The sequence below is a fragment of the Peromyscus maniculatus genome, chromosome 22, assembly GCF_049852395.1.
Source record: "Peromyscus maniculatus bairdii isolate BWxNUB_F1_BW_parent chromosome 22, HU_Pman_BW_mat_3.1, whole genome shotgun sequence".
Lineage (NCBI taxonomy): Eukaryota > Metazoa > Chordata > Mammalia > Rodentia > Cricetidae > Peromyscus > Peromyscus maniculatus.
Window position 1 is genome coordinate 39,915,080 of NC_134873.1, and position 24,469 is coordinate 39,939,548.

The following is a 24,469-nucleotide window of genomic DNA, read 5'->3' on the forward strand; positions in this document are numbered from 1 at the left end:
AGCCATCTCTCCAGCCCAATATGCATTGTTTTATCCTCACAGAGACACCTCTGAGGATGGAGACATTTCTCCTTTATATTGATAAAATTGATAAAATTGACCCAAGGACGTTAGGATTTATGTGTGCAGAGCATACAATAAGTAGCAGAGCCACAACTTGCCCGGCTGTGTATGTAATGACTTCCTGCTGTTCTGTTTTCTATGCCATCTGCCTCCATAGAAACTTCTCAATGGTAATTTAGAAGATTCACCTGTATCTCAGCTTGGGAATTAAGAAGCATAACTATTCTTTCCATTTCTCAGATTAAAAAATGTGGTTAACTTACAACTTGTCTTTTTGTTAGTACTGTTAAAGAACATACGTTCCCCTTTTAGATAATATTGAGATTTGTAATTTGTCTCTTTCTCCTTTCTTTCCTTCCTTCCTTATTTTTTTTTAAACATAGGGTCTCCCTGACTGTCCTGGAACTTACTACATAGAACAGACAGACTTTGACCTCACAGAGATCTGCCTGTTTTTGCTTCCTGAATGTTGGATTAAGGGGTGTACCACTATACCCAGCCCCCTTTTCTTTTTAAAACCACATTTGAAAAGCTATTATCTATAACCATATTAACTGCATTGCATTTTATAACTCTGTCTGCTTTTTCCCACTTTAGTTCAATTTCCCCTTTGGGTCCAGTTTAGTGAATTCTTTTTTGTTGTTTTTTTTAGACTTATTTTATGCATATGGGTGTTTTATCTGCATGAGTGTATGTGCACCACATGTGTGTCTGGTGCCATTATAGAAGAGAGCATTAGATCCTCTGGAACTGAGATACAGAGAGTTGTGAGCTACCATGTGTGTGCTAGGAACCCAACCCAGATCCTCTGCAGGACCAACAAGTACTCTTAACAGTTGAGCTATCTCTCCAGCACCCACCCACACACTCACTCACCCACTCAATTTTGTGTTCAGTTCCCTTAAATACTTGTTTGAAGAATGGTGGACTATAATTATGTGCAAATAAAAATATTCTATATATACATATATATATACATATATATATATACATATACCTCTGTGTGTGTGTGTGTGTGTGTGTGTGTGTCTTGGCTTCTTACCTACTTACCTTTTTAGACATAGTTCCTTTGGAGTGAAATTAATTTACATTGGTGATGGCTTAATTTCTAGACTGGCTCACGGGTTAGAGAGGGTGCCTGTCCACTGAGAGACATTCCATCCCGTCACCTTTCATGTATCACAGAGGGTGGCAGTTGATTGGAGGGAAGCTTTTCTTCTTGCTGCTTTATGTACTGTGGTGTAGTGCCACAGTATCATCATAGCTAACTTCTGTCAGCTACCACGTGATTTCAGATTAGTAATTTAGGGAGCAATAGTACTGGGCAGAATAATACAATGATGGTATGCAAAAGAGACCCTCTATTGGAATGTGCTGGAAAGAGCTAAATTTGCTAGTTTAGGAACTAGATAGCCATGCTCTGGCAGTGAAGCCAGTGTTAGAAATGTTACAAAAGTATAATTGTTATGACTTTGTAATAAGTTGGATATAGCATATGTGGGAAAGAAAGTTATTGGTTTCAGATCTGTATAATGGGAAAAATGTTGGATTCTCTAATGTAATAAGAAAGGGAAGAGAATCAAACTAGTTTATTGAAAAATTAAGGAATTTGAATCAGGTACCTTTAGTCCCAGCACTCAGGAGGCAGAGCCAAGTGGATCTCTGTGAGTTCGACGTCAGCCTGGTCTACAGAGCGAGATCCAGGACAGGCATCAAAACTACACAGAGAAACCCAGTCTTGAAAAACAAAACAAAACAAAAAAAAAGGAAAACTAAGGAATTTGGTATTTAAACATAGGAATTAGGGTGATAACTGGGTAATAGCAGCTGTGGAGAATTAGCACATATAAACGATGCTTAAAGCTTAGTAATATGTTTTCACTGTAGAGCTCTTTTATTTCCTTGGTTAGGTTTATTCCAAGGTGCTTTTTTTTTATTTTTTATTTTTTTGGGTGGTTGTTGTTCGTTTTTGAGGAAGTTGTGAATAAGATTGTCTTTCTGGTTTCTTGCTCAGCATGTTTGTTATTGTTATATAGGAAGACTACTGATTTTTATATGATTGTGTTATTAATATATGCTGCTACTTCGCTGAAGTGTTTGTCAGATCTAAGCGTTTTCTGGTGGAATCTTGGGATTGTGAACTTTATGTATGAAACCAGATCATCTAAAAATAGGGATACTTTGACTTCTTTTCATATTTTGATCTTTTTATTTCCCTTTCTTGTCTTATTACTCTGTAGACCTCAAAAATGTGAATACCATATTCTTCTCTCTTTTATGCATCTTAGATTTTTATAGAGATGCACCAAGCCATATATGTACAGCTGACAAGAAAATATAGCTGGGATGGCATAGTGGTGCCCAACTTTAATGCCAGCATGTGGGAGGCAGGGGCAGGCAGATCTCTGTGACTCTGAGGCCAGCCAGGGCTACATAAAGAGACACTGTTTCAAATAATAATAATAATAGTAGTAGTAGTAATAGTAGTAGTAGTAGTAGTAGTAGTAGTAGTAGTAGTAGTAGTAGTAGTAGTGAAATAAAAGCAGCAAAACATAAAGGGAACTAATAGGAATGGCAAGGAGTAAAAGGGTAAGGGTAGCGAGGTGTGGGGAATATGCTCAAAGTACATTACACACTTGCATGAAAATGGCCTTGTCACCCAGTATAGTAAAATTATGTTCAATGCTGTGAAGATTCAGGGGAAAACAGCATTTGAAGTGACTGAGAGCCTGTCAGGCATGGCTGAAATCCCCACACATGAATTACCTCTCAACCATTCTGGAGAGTCAGCGAGGTAATTCCAGATGGGGACTGATGGAGCACGGAGGATGCACATCACTGCTCTAGGGACACACAGTTATTAAGGCAACTGCAGGGCCAGTGCTCTTTACACATACTGCTATCCCCTCTTGGGACCAAAACACTACCAATCTTCATCTTTACCAAAGGCACCAAACCAAATATCCCTGACGATAAAGTGTTTTTAGAGGAGAAAATTGTTTTTAGTAGGGCAGCTGCTACCAATGTTTCAGAGAAACCTCTTCCATGGAATCTGACTTAGCACTTGACATTGTATATAAAAGATACTCCAGGACCTAGAAAGTTAGCTAATTTGCCCAAAGTCCTAAAGAATTAAGAACAAGCTTGTGATCCTGGGACAGGCTTAGTTCACAGCTGTTATTATAGTAATATTCTAATTGTATATGTATTTATAGTATAAACATGTAGACTTTTTTGTTTTGTTTTTGTTTTTTGAGACAGGGTTTCTCTGTGTAGTTTTGGTGCCTGTCCTGGATCTCGTTCTGGAGACCAGGCTGGCCTCAAACTCAGAGATCCGCCTGCCTCTGCCTCCCAAGTGCTGGGATTAAAGGCGTGCGCCACCACCGCCCGGCTACGCGTAGACTTTTTAAATGCGTGTTTCTTTCTAGCTGAGTTAGCATGGAGACAGACTACCTACTGCTCACATTACAGAAGGAGCAGTTTACCACACCTTCTGTTTGTGCCCTTTGCTTCCTATTCCCGATGCTCTTCCCACTAGATCAAGAGTCCAACAAAACCACACTAGGCTTTGTAATGTCGATAGCTTCAATCTTGGCTGCTTCCATATGGCAGTAGTCTTAAGACAGCACTGACATTAAGACCTACAAGCTGGGACTTTAAAATGGAACTGGTGCTGAGTCTTCAGGGAACAGTCACACTAAGACAAAAGGGAAAGAATAGTCTGGACATGGAAAAGTGCTGGGAAAAGACAGTCACTAAAAATGAAGAACTAAGGCACCAGGCAGGCCATGGTGGCAGTGCACGCCTTTAATCCCAGTACTCGGGAGGCAGAGGCAAATGGATCTCTGTGAGTTCGAAGCCAGCCAGAGTGAGTTCCAGGACAGCCAGGGCTACACAGAGAAACCCTATGTCGGAAAAAAAAAAAGAAAAAAAGAAAGAAAGAAAAAACAAACAAAAAAAATTCTTGATAAGGGGAATCTAGCACAGTGGAATAGTGCCAGCTTAATTTGTATAAAGCACTGGGTTTGATTCCTAGCACCACATACACAGGTCATGGTGGTATACACCCGTAAACCCATCATTGAGGAGGTGGACAAGAAGACCAGAAATTCAAGGATAAGGTCATCCTTAGCCATACAGTGAGTTCAAAGCCATCCTGAGGTATATGAAACCTAGTTTCTCTCCTCTCCCCACCATCTTCATGTGTGTATGTATTTATTTTATAGATTTATTGTATTTTATCTATGTCTATAAATTCAAACACAAAATTTAAGAAACTTGCATGGAGGTTTGTGATGTGGCTCAGTGGTACAGTACTTGTTTGGTCAAGTCACACTACCATCATTTGCTGAATAAACTCATCTAGCAGGAGTTTCTTTTCCTAGCCAGAGCTCTTTCTCATCAAACAAAATTACACACCTTATACAACACCCTAAAACTGAGCTCCTCTGCTGCTGCCTTCCCTTGACCTTCCTAGGCTCCCAATATGCTCTGAAATTTTAGAATTTTTAAAACATCTTAGAAAAATCACTAGTTTAGGCAACTAGTATGGCTCTGTCTGGCTCTCATTTTAGGATCCTCCCCTCCCCAGGCAGGGCTTCTCTGTGTACTTTTGTTGCCTGTCCTGGAACTCACTCTGTAGACCAGGCTGCCCTGGAACTCACAGAGATCCACCTGCCTCTGCCTCCCAACTGCTGGGATTAAAGGCGTGGGCCACCACTGCCTGGCTCATTTCAGGATTATTATAATTCTCATTTACTGTGGGCCAATGTTAACTGAAGCCAAAGGTTTTGACTTAAAACTCATTGCTGTTTTGAATTTTATGAGGTCAGCATAATACTTTTCCCTATCTTGACTTCTTAAATGTTGTGGTAACCACCATTGTTGTAGTAAGGATTTTACATAGAATATTGAATTGAGGTAGTTAGCACTCCCATTTTATCAATGAAGTAAGTGAACCTCAGAAAGGTTAAGTAACTTTCTCTGTAGCATACAGTCAGCAAGTGGCAGATCCAGAAGAAAGTTACAACTAAAGTCCATGCTTTAACAGACCTATGACAAGGCCTAAAGGTGAGGGCTAAGTGCTTTATAAAATGCTCTTTTCTCACCACAACCTTCTAAGAATATACTCTTGTTTTTATGTTAACAAATAAGGAAACTGAAGAACAAAAATTAATTTACATGTGTTAGTTTTTTTTTTTTAACCACATCCCTTGATGGAACTGCAAATATTTATCAGCCTAACAAACATAGTTAGGAGCCTAATTTTTTTAACCTAACACACTCAAAAGTTAAGAATTATGTAATGCTTTAGATGAACTGTATATCTTTCATAAACTTAGAAATATTCAGAATTTTAAAAATAAATACCCTGGCAAGGTAGTAGCACACACTTTTTCCTGGCATTCAGGAAGCTGACTGGCAGATCTCTAAGTTTGAAGACAGCCAGGGCTATGTAGAGAGACCCTGTGTCAAAAAAACTGACTAAATAAATAAATAGCGACTTAAAAGGTTTCTTCATTTTCATTATCTGCTTGAACTAATTTACTGTCAACTATAATATTAAAGGTCTAAGCAATCACTCTACAGAAATGCTGCTGTAGATGTTTTAAACTTGGTAACTTCACTGTTTTTATTGTTGTTCTTTGAGTCAGGGTCTTAGGCCTTTCTGGTCTGGAACTTGCTTTGTGGACTAGACTGGCCATGAACTCACAGATTCCTCTGCCTCTGCCTCCCAAGTGCTGGAACTAATGTTTTGTTTTTTCTCGGAGACAGGTCTTCTCTGTGTAGCCCTGGCTGTCCTGGAATTCGCTCTGTAGACCAGACTGGCCTCAAACTCACAGAGATCCACCTGCCTCTGCCTCCTGAGTGCTGGGATTAAAGGTGTGTGCCACTACTGACTGGCTACACAACTGTCTTTTTTTCCTTTCCTTTGTCTTTTAATCTCAGTTTTAGAAAAAGCTGCTCTTCGAGTACAACTTCTGTACTTTACTCAATTTAAAAAATTTATTAACTTCACAAAGTAACCATTTCACTATAGGTTATGGCCATTGCACCAACCCATTACATCTGGCAACGAGAGCGCTCTGTGCATCACAGTGGAGCGGTGAGGAACTACAACCGAGATGAAGTTCATCTGCCCCGGGGTCCTAGTGCCACACCAGTCGATTGTTTACTGTGCGGTAAAAAGGGAAGATATATGAGATTGGGATTGTCTTCATCATCATCTTCATCCAGTGACACAGTAGACCTAACGGAAAAACATTCTCAGGAATCACACAATTCATTATCAATGGACATGATAGGTGAACCTTCTCAAGCTAATAGCTATTCTCAAGGTATGATATAATAGTAAAATAAAATTAAACTAATGCATGTTATTTATCTTTCAGGCAGGGATGCATATGTTACATTATTGAGTTAAATTAGTATTGGAAGTTTTCCCTCTTCCAGTTACCACTGTTTACTCTCTGCCTATACCTGTTTTGTGGTAGCCTATAAACATTAAAAAGATTTTAACATATCTTAAACTGAAACTCAATGTGCTGTGAGCTCCAAGTATTAGGGATTGAAGGGTTTCTATGAAATGTATGTTTTATTTAAAAGTGATTTCAAGAAGAAAATAAATTTAATTGTAATCATCATCCAACTATTGGTTTCTTCTATATACTTTTCTAACAAAATTAGACCATATTTTAGCCAGGCTAGCTTTTTATTATTTAGTATAAATCATTTCCCTATGTCATTTAGTCTTATTGTGATGTATATCATAATGTATTTGCATATTTTCATTTTTGTTGAGCTCTAAATGCTTACTTAGAAAAATGACATATTAACTAGAAAAAATTATATTAACCAGAAATACAACTATATTATAACTTTCAAATTATTTTTATATGTAGCATTTCCCTGACATTTCATTTCTAGATTTGAAACAGTATTAGAAAAATACTCTATAAAAGGGTCCTGTTTACTTCTTACAGATTTCTCCAATTTGAAAGACAGGTTTCCTATAGTCCCTTCTAACTATCATGAAAAAACAAAAACAGACCCACACAATTTCAGAATTTTATTCGTTTATTTTTACCATATCCTATGAGAAGGACAATGTCTACTGAAACTTTACTTTACTAAAAGGAGAAACTAAATTCTAGTCCCTTGACAGTAGAGGTTGAACCTTGTTCCTCTTTCTTTCTTTGGACACAGTATTTACATAACAAATTTTACTGACAGTATAGTCTCTTTCTTCTCAACATCTCCAGGCACACTTTTTATTGTCATACTCATTTGACAGGAAGTAGGGCTGATCATTAGCTCAATTATAAAGTAAGAAGTGCCATTTATCAGCCCTCTCCTGTCTCCCAGGCTTCTTTTACTTTTACATTCTTTGATCCTCAGAATAGGTAAGTTTTATTGGATACTTCAATGTCCCAGGCAATACGGAAAACCCCTTACATTCATAATGCCCTTAATATTCACTACCACTGAAGGTTAAGTATCGTTATCTCCACTTGACAAATAAAGAAACGGAGGCTTCTGTTAATTTGCCCAAGGTTGGTAGAGTAATATTGGAAACCCCCAGTCTTGTGACTGGAACCTGAATTCCTACCTAGTATGCTGTACAGGCCTTTGATGAAATCCTGCTTTTAGCAATGAAAATAAGCTGTGGCAGAAGCCTTTAGGAAGACTGCTAAAGCAGTAGAAATATCAAGAACCAAGTTCCTCCTTGTAGAGTGAATTGGGAGCAAATTCTAATAGTTTGAACAGGTATCTACAGAAAGCAGAAGAGAAACCACCATGTTTTCTTTAGACCAATCCCTGTATATCTCATTGGAGCATACTCTGTACTCCAGGTCTTGCCGTCCCAATAGGAAACTGGAGTGCATGCAGGAAGTAAGGCACTTTGCCAGTCACTGTACTGAAAAGGCTGCGGACAGGGGATGTGTCAGTGGGTAAAGGCTGGTAACTGACGATCTGAGTTCAGTTCTCAGTCTCCCTCACACTGTCCTGACCTCCACATGAACACTGCGGTACATACACAAAGCACACACAAAGGAGGAGGGGAGACAGAGAAGGGAAGGAGGAGAAGTTTAAAGCAAGTCTTTGAGACGATATGGATAAAATAGGGTAGGGAATTGTAGAAGGGATTGTGCTTTCACCTTGTTTATTGATGAAATTCCCAAATTAGGATTTATTGGTCCTTTTTTATTTATTTATTTATTTATTTATTTATTTATTTATTTATTTATTTATTTATTTATTTTCTCCAGAGACAGTTTCTCTGAGTGGCTCTGACTGCCCTGGAACTAGCTCTGAAGACCAAGCTGGCCTCGAACTGCCTCTGCCTCTGCCTCTGCCTCTGCCTCTTGAGTGCTGGGATTAAAGGTGTGTGCCATCACCACCTGACTGTGGATCTTAAGGTTAACCTTAAGGTTAACTCTAAAACCTTTGATAATGTCAGAGGGAAAGTGCTATAAAGAAAAAATATTGCTGAGTATGGTGGCAATGTCTTGTAATCCTAGCACTTAGAAGGTTGAGGTAGGAGGATTACAAGTTGGGATACAGTGATTTACCATTAAAAAGGGGGTGGGGTGGGCCCTGGAGAGATGTCTCAGTGGTTAAAAACACCTCCCACTCTTCCAGAGGACCCCAATTTGATTCCCAACACCCACATGGTGGCTCACAACTGTCTGTAACTCCAGTCCCAGGGGACCTGATGCCCTTTTCTGGCCTTTACAGATACCGTACCTGTGATACACAGACATACATATAGGAAGGCATCACACAAGCACACAGGAATACATGCAGGCAAAACACCCGTACACATAAAAACTAATAATAAAATTAAAAAACAAACTGCTACCAGCAACAAAACCCCTATTAGATAAATGGATAGATAGGTATGAAATATTGATCACATATACATTTGACCAGTAAAAAAAGTTTGCATTGATTTTTTTGATTAACAGTATGAACTAACCAGGGATGAAGTTAACAATATAGTCATAGTATTACCTAGGGTAAGGTCAGTCTCTTAGCAGCTGCTCATGCCTTATAGTGACCTCTGTTAACAAAACATTTTCCCTACAGTCTACTTGAGGTTGGAGTCACTTGATGGTTTATAGTCATTAAAAAACTCATTCCAGGTGGGCAGTGGTGGCACACACCTTTAATCCCAGCACTTAGGAGAAAGAGCCAGGTGGATCTGAGTTTGAGGCCAGCCTGGTCTTCAGAGTGAAGGCTACACAGAGAAACCCTATCTTGAAACCCCCCCCCCAAAAAAAAATTCTTCAAGAGAGACACACAAGGAGCTGATGTTGGCTCAGGTTTTTATACTACAATTTATTGTAGATAGTAATTAGTGCATCTTTCAAACAAAAGGAAGCAACTTTCTTCCATCCATCCTAACTTTTTTCTTTTCTTTTTCTCTTTCTTTGTCTCTTTTCTTTCTCCCTTCCTTTCCTTCTTTCTCTTTTTCCTTCCTTCCCTTCCTCCCTCTCTCTCTTTCTTTCAACATGGTCTCATTGTGTAACACTGGATGGCCCAACCTCACTACAAAGACCAGACTGGTCTCAAACTCACAGAGATCCGCTTGCCTCTGGGATTAAAGGTATGCAATACCATGACTAAAGTTGTTTGATTTTTAAGTAACAGGTACCGAAAAGCAGCTTTAACACAGAATTGCTTGTGACATTTAAAAACAAAATGTCGGTTTGACAAGGTAGATGGTAACACTGTCAAAATACTTTCATGGGGATAGAAGAGGTATTCTTTAAAATTCAGACATATTACAACTAACAATATTATACTAGTCCTTTATACTAATCATTAGAAAACTCAATCCCCCAACAAGTTTTGAAGTGGTTTTCTAATATTCATTTTATTGCTAAAATAACAAACAAACAAACTCAGAAAAGTCACACTCTTACCAGTTAAAGAAACAGCAACAAAAATATGGGATTTCAGCTCTATCTAAATATGCAACTTGTGTGTGTGTGTGTGTTTAATTTTATTGTGTGAGTGTTTTGCTTGCATGTCTCTCCAGCCCCCACTTTTTTGTTTTTGCTTGCTTTGTTATTGGTGTTTGTGTTTGAACCTAGGGCCTTATATATGCTATGCTCATGTTCTTCCATTTAGGTTATACCTCCAAACCCTGTAGCACATTTTATAGCAAACTATCACTGTTACTCTTTATACCCAAGGCATCTAGGCTAGTCCAAGTGAAACATGGACATGAATTATCTGAAAACCTGAGGTTTTAAAATAAAGACAAAGGGGAAAAAATACACCAAGCCTTATCTTTGGCATCGACAGGCACAGAATATTCTGTATGCTCGATAACCTATAACCAAATAATTTTCTTAAAAATAAGTCCACTTTTGAACTTCATTTTTTGTTATATTGTCATTCACTGTTCTGGACACAGTCACCTATGTTTAAAATCCTTGCACTTAACAAAGATATAATCAGGGCTAAAGATATGGCTCAGTGGACGAGCATATGTTTGGCAGGCACTGGACATTGGGTTCAAGCCCCAGCACCAAAAAATACACAGAGTAGGGCACATGGAGTAATAATGTGACCAAGACCAACATTTAGAAGCACAGATATTATAGCATTATAAAAGATTGGTAAAAGATTTTCAGGACAAGTAACGTATGAACAGGACATTGAATGAATCCTGTTTTCCCAGAGACTGGCAAACCTAAGGGGCAGGGCAGAATAGTGGACAGAAATTTGAAAATACAGATTGTCTTATACCAAATCACTAGCTAATCTGGTTCTTTCTTTACTATTTTTTTTTACACTTGTCCTCTTTAATTCCTAATCACATCTGTATTGCTATAAGTCAATAGATGAAACAATTCATGATCCAGTGTACACTTAAAGCCACAAGCAAACTTACTGACCATTTACTGGATAGGAAAGGTAGGGCAAGGCCTCTAGAAAGCAACTGCAAGACAGTTCTGCACCAGATCTCTTAAGATTTGAACATGATACATAAGGATCAGACATAGACACACACAAAAAAAAACCTACCGTAAGTCAGGCATGGTGGCACACACCCATAATGTCAGCACTTGGGATGTGGAGGGGTCAGAAATTCAAGGTCATCCTTGATATATAGCCAGTTTGAGACCAGCCGTGTGCGCCACCACTGCTTGGCTCATTATTACTTTAAAGTTCCATACAAGCAATTAAAATATGTACTAGGGCCTTTAATCCCAGCACTCAGGAGGCAGAAGCAGGCGGATCTTTGAGTTCAAGGCCAGCCTGGTCTACAGAGTGAGTTCCAGGACAGCCAGGGCTACACAGAGAAACCCTGTCTCGAAAACCTACAAATTAATTAATTAAAAAATAAAATATGTGCTAAATCAGGTAGTGGTGAATTCCTGTAAGTCCAGCATTTAGCTAAGGCAGGAATATCAGAAGTTCAAGACAAGGCTGTGCTACATAGTGAAGTCCTATTTCAATCTTTTTGATGTTTTTTTTTTTTTTTTTTTGAGATAGGGCCTCTTGGTAGCTTGATCCTCCAGCCTCCTCCCAAATGCTGGGATTAAAAGCACGATCATCACTCCCAAATTGAAACTCTGGCACCCCCTCACCAAAAAAAAGTCAAAAAGTATTTTAAAATATATAAATTTTTGTCTTAAATACATACAATTTACCTTAAAATGCATATTTTATTTCGGTAGCCAATGACCATCAATCAAACAAAGAAAAGGAAACTAATTTTATGAAGCAAGACAAAGCTATGGAGTGGTTCACAGGAAGTGAAGAATGACAAGGCTCTACTAAAGCAACCTGGAATCATAGCTACAGAGTGTCCAATTAAATGCAAGACAATGTCAAAATGGGGCAGTTACCCAGCTGTACAATGTTCTCTAGCTTCTGTTACTCCTCAAACATATGTAAAAGTTACATAAATCATAGTAATAACTGAAAGTACCAGTTTATGACAGCGATTGAGAATACGTTCTCATTTGATACTTCTCTGCCTTCAAATTGATTGCTGTCACCTCAGGTACTCAGTTCAGCTGTGGTTTGAACTTCCTTAACCTGACGAGAAAAGCTAGTTTGAAAGAGAAAACAATTAAGGTCATAACAGTGCATTAGTTAAAAGAAAGAAACATTTAATATATTCTGAAAATATTACTGACATGTGTGACCAGTTTGCAATATAGGGACATGGTCTGTATAGAAAATGTGATTTTTCTGTAACAGAACAAAATGCATACTACACTGTGTGTTTTATAATTTGTTTACAAAAAAGTATTGAAATATTAAACACTGTTCTTTTCCTGTAAGCTTTTTCTGAGACCTTTTCTTCTTCGTCTTAATTTTTTTTTTTTGCATTGTTTTGGAGCTATGTTGCTTGTCGATATACAGAAACATTTGCCAGTGATCACATAGTAACCTTACAGATGAGCTTATAACCAAATGGATAAGCCTGTTCATAAATCAATATATCTGAAACCCTTTTCATGGCCTAAATAATATACACATACCAGGACCTAAACTTGCTTCTTGGAAGAACTCCAGCAACACTTTAGGACTTACATTTTGCAATTAATTTAACAGAATAGAAAAACACTACATTTCAGTTTCTGTACCAAAAAAATCTCTGAAGAGTATCTGATAGTTATGTGAGTGTATTATTGTGTGAATGTGTTGGTCAATATACTTAAGAATCTATAATACTTACGATCAGAAATAAGCATAAAATAAAACTGAAGCTCAATATGGTTCTCCTCTTGAAATACTTCGTTTCCAACTCCAATTTCCTTGAGAGAATGTAATTGTAAATTTGTGTTGATTTTGGTCTGACTTTTGAACCAAGCAGAATTCCACTTCTCCATTTTGTAAGACAAAGCAGCCAATCTCCAACCTCACTTATCTGTTCACATGAGAGAGCAAGTTCACAGGTGTAAATCCCATCTAAAAGTTCAATAACCTGTGTGATGCTTTCAGAAAAGTGAAAAATGTTTATTTCTATCAAGACAATAACTTTATAGTCTCTAAGTTAACTACATTTCTCATCCAAATTTAAATGTTCTTACCTAAATTTAGATACAACAGTTAAATGAAAGGAAGGATTACAGAGGCAAGTTAGGTGGGATGCAGCTCAGTAGTAGATGCTTGCCTGGCCTGTGTAGGGCCCTGGACGCAATCCCAGTACTACCAAAACAAAAACAAAAACAAAAAAGCATCAGATCATGAGCAATTTCATAGACTTCTAAAGTCTATGAAACAGAGACCATTATTTAACTTTACTTTTAATATTACACTTTCAATTTTCCAACCTGTCAAAAAAAAAAAAAAAACCCACCTCTTTATTACTGTTTTTGTAAAGGATAGTTTAAACAACAATATAATGGAATTTGGAACATATGGTCATTTTGTAACAATTTTACAAAATGAAATGTACACCTTACCCAGTTACAAAATGATCATTTTAGCCTGACATATAAACAAAATAAAAGTAGTTTCATCAGGAGGCTGAGGCAAGGAAGGTTACTGGGAATTCAAGGCAGCCTAGGCCACACTGTGAACTTAAATTCCAGACCACTCTGGGCTACAAAGTGAGACCCTGTCTGAAACAATGGGGGGAGGAGGGTAATTTAAAAATCATAAAGAAGGGCGGTGGTGGCGCACGCCTTTAATCCCAGCACTTTGGAGGCAGAGGCTGGCGGATCTCTGTGAGTTTGAGGCTAGCCTGGTCTACAGAGCGGGTTCTAGCATAGCCAGAGCTACATAGTGAGACCGTCAAAAAAAAAATCGTATTTACTGGGGAGCCGATGGAGGTCAGAAAACAAAAGGAGTCTCCTCCTCTCACCATGTGGGCCTTAGGGACTGGACGTCAGGCTGGGAGGCAAGCACCTTTACCTACTGAGCCATCTGGCCAGCCTTAGTCCTTTTTCCTTCATACTCAATAACAAAAAACCATGGCCCTACTGGCATTCTGGTAGTCTTTTCTTATCTCAAAACTTTGATCCAACGTAAGCAAGAGTAATTTGTGATATTTCACAGTATCCGTTTATAAACTGACAAGAATTTATTTTGCAAAGGTGTTAAATATATCTGGGGTGGGGCGGAAGCCAAATAGTCCAAGGTTACAAAAATCTCTTCCCAATCCTTTGGAGGTAGCCCCAGTACTAGGCACTTGCCCTTCCTGTGGCAGCTGTTACTTACACAAACCTGCAAGTGATTGTGTGTTTTTAATACGTATTATGGCTAAATCACCCCTCTTTGACTTTCCTGGACATTGTCATTTCAGCAATATGCAGACACTGTGCTCTTTTTAACCCCTGTATTCCATGAGCTATTTAACCGGCAGCTTCTGGATAACCATTTAGCTGTTTCTAGTCTTACTCTGATACAAATACTTAAGGGAACATTCTTCCGCCTAAGTCTGTGTAATGGCAGTCAATTACAAATTAAGCTCAAGGGGTATGTAAGGTTTTTATATTGAAGAGTATGTGCATTTGTCCTGTTACAAAATGTTTCCAGTTTATATTAAATAGTAGTGTACTAAAGTGTCTGTTTCTCCATACCCACCCCAACAGTTATCAACATTTTACATGTGCCAATCTAAAATGTGAATAGTTTGCCATTGTTCTTTCTTTTTTCTTTTTTAGATAGGTTCTTGTGTAGCCCAGGCTATCCTAGAACTAAGTAGCCCAGGTTAACCTAGAACTCAATTCTCCCAACAGTGCTAAGATCATAGGTATGTGCTTCCATGTCTGGCCTACCACTGTATAATTTTCATTTTTCTTCAATTATAAATGAGGTTGAGCTGTGTGTGTGGATATACATGTGTGTATATGTTCGTGGAGAGTATACCCCTGTGTGTCTTCCTCTACTGCTCTCCACTTATTAAGACAAGGTCTCTTCACTGAACCTGGAGCTCACAGCTTCTACTAGATTGGCTGGCCAGTGAGCTCTGGAGATCATGTCTCCCCCTGCCCCATGACCTCCTTTAGTTATGCCAATCTTACCTGCTTTGGATAAAAGTAAGCTCACTGCACCACAGCCTGAGTCTGCTTCCAAAAGTGTCCCCTGGGCTGATGTCCATCATCAGTACATCCTTTATCTCCTATGATGGAACACAGTGTGAGTGACTCATAGATACATGCCAAGCACCTATTCTCACCTTACACTACTGTTGGAGAAAAGAATCAAAATAGAATTGAAAGCAGATTTTGCTTGATAAAATACAAATTCGAAAATCAATTAGTGTCTGAGTTAGGGTTTCTATTGCTGTGAAGAGACACCATGACCACAGCAACTCTTACAAAGGAAAACCATCTAATTGTGGTAGCTTACATTTTCAGAGGTTCATTCCATGGTGCTGGAGCAGGAGCTGAGAGTCGAACATTTTGACCCACAGGCAACAGGATGTAGTCTGAGACACTGGGTATGGCTTGAGCATATGAGACCTCAAAGCCCACCCCCACAGTGACACACTTCCTCCAACAAATCCACACCTCCTAATAGTGCCACTCCCATTGGAGGCCATTTTCTTTCAAACCACCACCATTAGCAAATACGGCAGTACTTCAGAACCAACTAGAAATTACAGATAAGGGCTGCAAGGGCTCAGAGGCAGCAGAAAGCAGCAGAGTGCCTTAACTTAAAAAACGAGAGTAGAGAATTCAAATAATCATGGCTGAGACAGGGTTTCTTTGTGCAACCTTGGCTGTACTAGAACTAGCTCTGTAGACCAGGTTGGCCTCAAACTCACAAAGATCCACCCTCTTCTGCCTCCCAAGTGCTGGAATTAAAGGCATGTGCCACCATCTACCGGAGTAGGAACAGCTTTAACCATAGCAAAAGAAGGATAAGCACTTTAGGATGGAAGACAGAGACTTAAAAGCCAGCATGAGGCATTTGAACTTGGCCTGGTAAGCAGTTAGGGTGTGTCACTGAGGCAGCAGAAAGAACATTTTATGAAGACTGATAATGGCAAGGGAATACATGAGAGGCCAGAAAATCAGTTTTTAAGTTATTAGACACCTTTTTCTTGAAATGATGAAAACATTTTGATGTGAGCAAAAAAGGAACTTTATCAAAAAATTGAAGCCGAGTGGTGGTGATACACACTTTTAAGTCCAGTACTTGGGGGTCAGAAAAGAAAAAAGAAAAGAAAAAGAAATGATTAACTTTTAATTTAGAATTATAATATTAGAGAGTTTGGAACCTTGCTATGCAGACCAGGCTGGCCCAAACTTACAGCAATTTTCCTGCCTCTGTCTGCTAGATGCTAAAGGCATGCACCATCATGCCCAGCTAGTAGAACTCCAACCTCTAGGCAGATAAGACCTTTGTAGTCTGGACATCAGCATATATTACCAATGAGACCTCAAAATATCCCAAGGATGGTCCTATTAAAATTCAGTCCTTGAAGTGGGTTAGGGGTGAGTTTCACCTACCTACCCACTCCTGCTCACCCATCAAAACTCAACTTCCCCATGTTCCAGCTGCTGTTTCACGTTGTTATTAGGGGTGACATAGCATATAAGAGGTGGAAGGTTTACTGGGGTTGGGACTCCACTGATGTGGCTTTAGAAAGCAGTCATCCATGCTTGGATGGGTTTTTTCCAGGAAGTGGCTCCTTGGCATACTCACGCATCAGTACTTAATCCCAATAATCTCACTGGCTCACCAAACTCGACTTAGATGGAATCGTTTCTTTGGTCTGCTGGTGTCCTATCTGGGGTGAATAGCCATTTATGAGCATCTCCCGAGAAAAAGAACAGAACCCAGGATTTTTGATGCATTCTAGGCAAGCCCTCTACAGCTACTATTATTAAAATACCACCATGGGGCCTGCAAGATGGCTCAGCCAGTAGATACACTGTGGACAAGTCTGGTAACGTGAACTTGATTCCAGGATCCCACAAGGTGGCAGAAGAGAACTGACTTTGAGTGTTACCCTCTGCCCTCCACGATCTGACAGCGGCTCGCAAGCATACATGCAAGAAGGACTCGGACTCACACACACACACACACACACACACACACACACACACACACACACACCAAATATTAAAAAATAATAATAATGTCACAATGATACTACAAAATTTACCCCCAAGCAGACAACATTCTCTTAAGTACTGAACTCACTTAAGAGCTGTGGGGAGCAAACAAATGCGTCTGTTTAGCAAGTCCACATCACTCTAATAGAAAACTGGCATAGTCTTCATTTTAGATAAGGGAGTAGGGGTTATCCAATTTAAGCTCAGTTTATTTTTGAAATTATCAGTATCTGGACAGATTTTAAAACCCAACATGTTGAAAAACTCCAACGTTTGGTGATATGATGAGAACATTCATCAGATTGTGGTCCTGCGCCCGTCTTTGCCCTTCCTGGAACCCACACCTACCTAATCCCCTTCGCAATACCTCTGGATACATTACGGTAAGCCCTCTTTTCATCAGTAATACATAATTCCCCCAAAGCTGGTCTCTGCAGCAGAAAACTCTTAACAGAAGAACTCGTCGGGATTTGTCCGGGGGAACTTGCCCACGATCTCGCTGAATGTGATTGCCCCCGGTTAGTATCAAAGTGTCCGACGTTGCACAGCCGAAATCATTTCTTAAATTGCGTGTGTCTTTTCCCTGTCTGAGCTAAAATAAGCTCCCCGATCCGAAAGGGTCCCCTCTCTGGAAGGAGAACAAGAAGAGGAAACCTGAAGCTCCCGGGGCTCGGTCTCCCAACTGAGCCACCGCGGACAGCACGCGATCCCCGGGGTCAGGGCGTGAGGGGTCCCAGTGGCTCTGCTCTCCACTGCAGTCCTCCCGATCTCGAGGGGGTGACTCTTCCCGCGAAGTCCACAGCCGGAGGTTTTCCACAGACCAGAGACACCGAGTCCAGACACTCCGGGCACCGGGAGCAAGAGATGGGGACAACCCCCGCACGCCTTCTCCATCTCGCGCGTCTCCAGGCGAGGACTCGCAACACCGGAACCGAGCTCCCTCTCCAGACACTAACGCAAAGTCCAACAGGAATGAATAGACCCGGAGCCTCGGCTGACTCTGGAGCGCAGCAGCCTCAACGACGAAAAAGCAACAGCGCAGATGCTGTCGCACACATATGACGACACACAGCCCCAGCCCCTGCGCCTCGTTTCGGGGCAGCCGGCGTCGCAGGCAGAGTTGCGTCGCTGCTCCTGCGTCCAGCAGGCACGGTGGGCGGAGCCTGGGGCTCGTTGACCTCGGGGCTAAGAACTGATTCTGGAGCTGAATGTCTTGCTTTTTTTTCTCCCGGGTGGCGAGAGTAACGAGTTTACCGCTCAGCAGCCTCCGCTAGCCGCTGGGGCACAGAAGGGACAGGAAAGACGAAATGTAGAGATGGTGGAACCTGCGAAGTCTTCTGCCAGGTTTCAGTCGCTAGTGATGGGAAACAGGAACGTCACCTATCATCCCCGAGAGGCAAAAGTTAAACTAGCCCTGAGATTCGTTGGTCAGACGTCGTAGATCGCAGTGCTTGGTGACCCGCACACCTTGCCCATAGCTGGCAAGTACTTTTCGAATGGGTACGGACTGTATGTCCGTCCTCAGCCCCATGTCCAGAGTGTCCACAGAGGCGGAGGAAGTCACTAGTGGCCATCGGGGGTATAGCTCAGTGGTAGAGCATTTGACTGCAGATCAAGAGGTCCCTGGTTCAAATCCAGGTGCCCCCTTTCCTTTGGCTTTTGGAAACCAACTGAAGCCAGGTATGGTGGCGCATGCCTTTAATCCCAGCACTCGGGAGGCAGAGACAGGTGGATCTCTGTGAATTCGAGGCCAGCCTGGTCTACAGAGCAAGATCCAGCAGAGACCAGAGACCAGAGACCAGAGCTACATAATAGAAAAAACAAACTAAAAAGTGACACTATTCATTTGTGTTCTTATCCAACAGAATTCTTAAAAAAAAAAAAAAAAAAAAAACAACAACAACAACAAAAAAACACACAATTGTTTGAACCTCCCCGCCCCCAAATGAAATAAATGCTTCTTAAAACTGAAGTTACCTTTTGCACCCAAAGTTAAATATCACTGGCCTGTCTGCTTGGTCACTTGGCACATGTCTATTGAGAATCAGGCAATACCATGCACGTATATTGAAAATTCACAACTCAAGACGAAGATTATGTGACTTCAGCAAGGTCCCTGACATGATAGCTGAGAAGTGGAATGTGAGAGTTCTAACTAGTCAATCAAATTCAACAGCCCTTGTGGCTTGTACCATTCACCTCTTCTAAAGACTAACCAAGGACCAGGAGGATAGCTCAGTCTGTAAAATGCTTGCTTTGTAAGAACTGGGGTATGAGTTTGATTTCCAGAACCCACGTTTAAAAGAGAGGTAGGCAGCGAGATGGTTCAGCAGATAAAGATGCCCGCCCCAGAGACTGATAACTAGATTTCCATCCTAGGAACAAACTCATATGATGGAAGAACAGACTTTCCTGGGTTCTCCTCTGACACCCACACATATTTTGTAGCAAGTGTTCCCCCCACACAAATATTTTTTTAAGTGGGGCATGATGGGTATATAATTCTGACCCTAGGGAAGCAGAGAAAGGCAAATCCCCCAGCACCTTGCTGGCAAAGAAGCCTAGCTCACCAGGCAAGTTCCAGGTCAGTGAACAGGAGACCCGGTCTCAGCACCAGGCACACATGTGGTACACAGACATACATGCAGGCACTCACCCATACACACAAAAATAAACAAAAGTCTTTTAAACATAAAAATAAACCCCATTCACAGCCTGGGAGTGTAGCTGCCTCACCATCACCTGGAAAAATTCTATTCATATTTTTGAAATTTACCTCATTTTGTGTCTCAAAACTGATTTGACATACTGTTCTTTAAATTTCTGTAATAATTTCCTTATGTTACTGTTTTAAAAAAATTAGCCAGGTGGTGGTGGCCCACACCTTTGATCCCAGCACTCAAAAGGCAGAGGCAGGTGGATCTCTGAGTTCCAGGACAGCCTGGTCTACAGAGTGAGTTTCAAGACAGCCAGGGTTATACAGGGAAACCCTGGAGAGAGAGAGAGAGAGAGAGAGAGAGAGAGAGAGAGAGAGAGAGAGAGAGAGAGAGAGAGAGAGAGATTGAGACTTATGTATACGAATGTTTTGCCTTGTATGCATGTATGTCTACCATGTGTGTGCCTGGTGCATTCAGAGACCAGGAAAGGCCATCAGATCTCCTGGCACTGGAGTTACAGACAGTTGTGAGCCACCACCCTATAGATGCTGAAACTGAACTGGGGTTCTCTACAAGAGCAGCAAGTGCTTTTAACCTCTGAGCCACCTCGCTAGCCCCTGCTTACATTTCTTTTGTGTTTGTCACATTCTGCTTTGAGCATAAAATCATCCAGTGAACATTGGTGGGTTTTATTACTTCCAATTTTGTTATGTGTCATTGTAAGTAGACTTTAAAAAAAAAAGAGAGATGATGAACCACACAAGATGCTCTATGAGAGAAACAGTGTCCTTTTAAATGACTTCCATGCATTTCCTCAGAGAGCACTTCCTCCATGTCCCTCCGTTCCAGGCTACTTTCTGTTTGCTTTGGGCTTTTCCTCATCTCCATTACTAACAGGTGAGATTGTTTTTGGCTCCATCTCCCAGGCTTCCATCTGCTTTTGAGTTCTGAGAGCAGATCTCTCTTACTCCATATTGTATCCCTGAGGTCCTAGCATGAGGCCTGAAGGAACGGATGAGGGAAAGTTGCAAAACAAAGCCATAGGATTTCTTTCCTCCAGGTGATTTGCCTGCAAAATTCGTTTCCTTGTGATGCATCATGAAATAGGAAAACAAACCAATGCTCAGAGACAAGAGAAGAAGAACCCTCCAAAATCACTTAGCTACTGGGTCTTAACAGTTCCTCTGCTTGTAGACCAGAGGAGAGGATCCCCAAATTTATGTTCTCACATTCTTAAATGGACACATCTGTGTACATGTCATTAACTTTTTAGAAAATATTTCCTATTTTCCTTCTTTTAAATTTCTATAATCCATTATCATCCCAAAAAAAAAGAAAAGTAGCTTTCACTTTACCTGTGCTATAAGGAGATGCGGAGAGCAGTGAACTTCAGAAAGCCAAAGAGGCAGAAAGAGTCTGAATTTTTTGTCTGTGCCTTGGTGTTTTGCCTGCATGTATGTCTATGTGAGGATGTCAGATCCCCTGGAACTGGAGTTACAGTTAGTTGTGAGCTGCCATGTGGGTGCTGGGAATTGAACCCAGGTCCTCTGGAAGAGCAGCCAGTCCTCTTAACTGCTGAGCCATCTCTCCAGCCCCTGATTTGATGTCCTTTGTGGAGAGCATGCCATGTGCTGGAAACATCACTCTGTATGACACGGTTCTTCAGCCAAGTTCTCAGAGCGCAGGATCTGCACAGCCAGACTTAGGACTGCGCAAGTCCTTATTGAAACCCCTATTTTTAATTTTTTCCAAAACATACTTTTAAAATGGAATTCTGGGAGGTTTTCTTGAATAATAAACTGCTGTTGTTTACATCTGAATTTTCCAAAGTTACTTTATTGTTCAATAATATTATTTTATTAGTAGTTATGGATTTTTCAATAATAGGGATCTTATTTATTGTTGACTTCCCATGATGCAGTTGAGAGCTAGCTGTTTTACCCCATTTTCTGCTCTTAACCCTCAGCTCTGCATGCATTTTCCTACCTGTGTTTCCCAGCACTTTCTTATCACAGTTTTGCCTACACTGGTATTCAACGCTCAGATAATTATGGCCATATAAGTACTATTTGCAGCTGGATTGTGCGTTTCACTGAGCCACGTAACATAGCTTTTTGAGGGGACTAGAGAGGTGGCTCATTGGTTAAGAGTGCCTACTGGGGGTTAGGGTTTAACTCAGTGGCAGAGCACTTGCCTAGAAAGCATGAAGCCTTGAGTTCAGACCCCAGCTCTGAAAAGAATTGGCAGAGCATGGTGGCACAGGCCTTTAATCCCAGCATTTGGGAGGCAGAGGCAGGAGGATCTCTGAGAGTTCGAGGCCATCCTGGTCCACATAGTGAGCTCCAGGGCAGCTATGACTACATAGAAGACCCCATCTCACAACAACAACAACAACAACAACAACAACAACAACAACAACAACAACAAAAGAGTTCATACTGCTCTGAGTTCAGTTCCCAGCACCCACATCAGGCAGTTTACAACCTCCTGAAACTCCAACTGCAATGGATCCAGTGCCCTTCAAGGGCACTGGCACTCATGTTCACACACACACACACACACACACACACACACACACACACACACACACTTCAAAAGGCTGTTTTAAAAGATGTTTTATTTTGTAAGTGTGTGTGTTCAAGGATGTGCATGCACATGTGTGTCCATGTGTGGAAGCCAGAGAACAACCTTGGGAGCTGTCACTCAAGAATACCATCCACATGGCTGGGCGTGGTATCTTGCGGCTTTAATTCTAGCACTCGGGAGGCAGAGCCAGGCGGATCTCTGTGTGTTCAAGGCCAGCCTGGTCTATAGAGCAAGATCCAGGACAGGCACCAAAAAACTACACAGAGAAACCCTGTCTCGAACCCTCGTCCCTGCCCTCTGCCACAAAAATCCAAAACAAAAATCATCCATCTCATCTGATGTAGTGTCTCTCATTGGCCTGGAGCTCACTAATTAGGATAGTCTAGCGAGTCCCAGGAACACTCAGATCTCTGCCCTCCCAGTACTGGAGTTATAAGCCTGCCACCATGCCCATTTTTACATGGACATTTCTAGGGACTGAATGACGTTCCTCATGACTTCGAGGCAAGCATTCTCCTCAGCTCTGAAATAATACCTCTTTTAGTATTTGAAATGAAACCATGCAGGTAATACAGGTCTATAATCCCAGTTATTCAGGAGGCTGAGGAAGGAAGATCGGTAAGTCCAGGTCTGCCTCTTGAGCTACAAAATGAATTCAAGACCAAGCAGGCAAAACTTAGTGAGACTTATTCCCCCCCCCAAAAAAAAAGGAAAGAAAGAAAAATAAATAAAAAGAAGTGTGGTAGCCTTCAAAGAAGGTTGAGGATGTAGCTAGTGTCTACCATGTTTGTCTAAGCATGTGTGAGGCTCTAGGTTCAGTTCCAATGCATCAGCCACAGAATACTTCAAATCAGGAGTTCTCAACCTGTGGGTCACGACCCCCTTGGGGTTGAAAGATTCTTTCACAGAGATCACCTAAGACCACTGGAAAACACAGATATTTACATTACGATTCATAGATAGTAGCAAAGTCACAGTTATGAAGTAGTAACGAAAATAATTTTATGGTTGGGGGTCACCACAATATGGGGAACTGTGTTACGGGGTTGAAGCATTGGGAATCTTGAGAACCGCTGGTTTAATTACTGGTGATGTCATAAGACTCAACAATCTAATCACAGATTGCTATAGCTGATGGTTCCTTTTCCGCACAAGTTTTGTTTTAGTTGTTATAAAACAAATGGGTAATTTTTAGAAAATAATTGGTCATTGACTCAACTTACCCACTTCCAGCTGTATAAAACACCGCCCAATGTCTGCATTCATATTAGTTATCTTGTCATTTTCATCTGCTTACATTTCTTGAGACTTTGGAATCATCTTCTTCTTCATCAGTTGGCCCCGTGTCCTCCAGAGTCACCCTTGACGGGAGATTGCCTTGGCCTCTTTCTCAGTTCTTCTGGGATTCCTATATCCCAGCTTCTTTTTTCCTCATCTACTCACTGCTTTTGGTAGAGAACATCATCCTTCACTCACTTCTAAAGAGAGCTTAGGAGGTAAAGTCTTTGTACCTCATACGCCGGACAACATCTTTATTCGACTCTCACTCTTTTTTGTTTTGTTTTTCAAGACAGGGTTTCGCCGGATGGTGGTGGTGCACGCCTTTAATCCCAGCACTCGGGAGGCAGAGCCAGGCAGACCTCTGTGAGTTCGAGGCCAGCCTGGTCTACAGAGCAAGATCCAGGACAGGCACCAAAGCTACACAGGGAAACCCTGTCTCAAAAAACCAAAAAAAAAAAAAAAAATGCCCTGGCTGTCCTGGAATTTCCTCTGTATAGACCAGGCTGACCTCAAGCTCAGAGAGCTCTGCCTCCCAAGTGCTGGGATTAAAGACATATGCCACCACCTTCTGGCTCCGACTTTTTTTTTTTTTTTTTTTGGTTTTTCGAGACAGGGTTTCTCTGTGTAGCTTTCTTTGCACCTTTCCTGGAACTCACTATGTAGACCAGGCTGGCCTCGAACTCACAGAGATCTGCCTGGCTCTGCCTCCCGAGTGCTGGGATTAAAGGCGTGTGCCGCCGCCGCCGCCGCCGCCGCCGCCGCCGCCGCCGCCGCCGCCGCCGCCGCCGCCGCCGCCGCCGCCGCCGCCGCCGCCGCCGCCGCCGCCGCCGCCGCCGCCGC

At 41.3% G+C, this 24,469-nt stretch overlaps 2 protein-coding genes and 1 non-coding gene across 11 annotated transcripts in view; 2 read left to right on the plus strand and 1 right to left on the minus strand.

The window, feature by feature from the left end:
* The window catches only part of Spdya (speedy/RINGO cell cycle regulator family member A), a 31,110-nt gene extending 18,739 nt beyond the window's left edge, over nt 1–12,371 (plus strand). For all 5 annotated transcript variants that reach the window (XM_076559409.1, XM_076559410.1, XM_076559411.1 and 2 more), the window contains 2 exons: nt 6,104–6,401; nt 11,760–12,371. In XM_076559409.1, coding sequence (XP_076415524.1) covers nt 6,104–6,401; nt 11,760–11,848 — 387 coding nt within the window. In that variant the 3' untranslated portion in view covers nt 11,849–12,371. The remainder of the gene's footprint in view (nt 1–6,103; nt 6,402–11,759) is intronic.
* Nucleotides 11,540–18,172, minus strand: LOC102922300 (uncharacterized). Of its 5 annotated transcripts, none has more exons than XR_013047328.1 (4): nt 17,760–18,172; nt 15,063–15,160; nt 12,770–12,961; nt 11,540–12,136 (listed from the first exon to the last, which is right to left on the minus strand). XR_013047328.1 is itself a non-coding variant. In XM_076559414.1 (3 exons), exons 1-3 carry the CDS (start codon nt 17,997–17,999, stop codon nt 13,161–13,163), a joined length of 420 nt encoding a protein of 139 aa, XP_076415529.1. In that variant the 5' UTR covers nt 18,000–18,172; the 3' UTR covers nt 13,125–13,160. The 5 variants fall into 5 exon arrangements, 1 of the variants encoding a protein (XP_076415529.1); XR_013047330.1 differs by having other exon boundaries at nt 17,454–18,172; XR_013047329.1 differs by having other exon boundaries at nt 15,391–18,172.
* Nucleotides 18,173–18,680: 508 nt separating this feature from the next.
* Trnac-gca (transfer RNA cysteine (anticodon GCA)) lies at nt 18,681–18,752 on the plus strand. The gene has a single exon. It is a non-coding gene; the product is annotated as a tRNA-Cys (tRNA).
* The last annotated feature ends 5,717 nt before the right edge of the window (nt 18,753–24,469 follow it).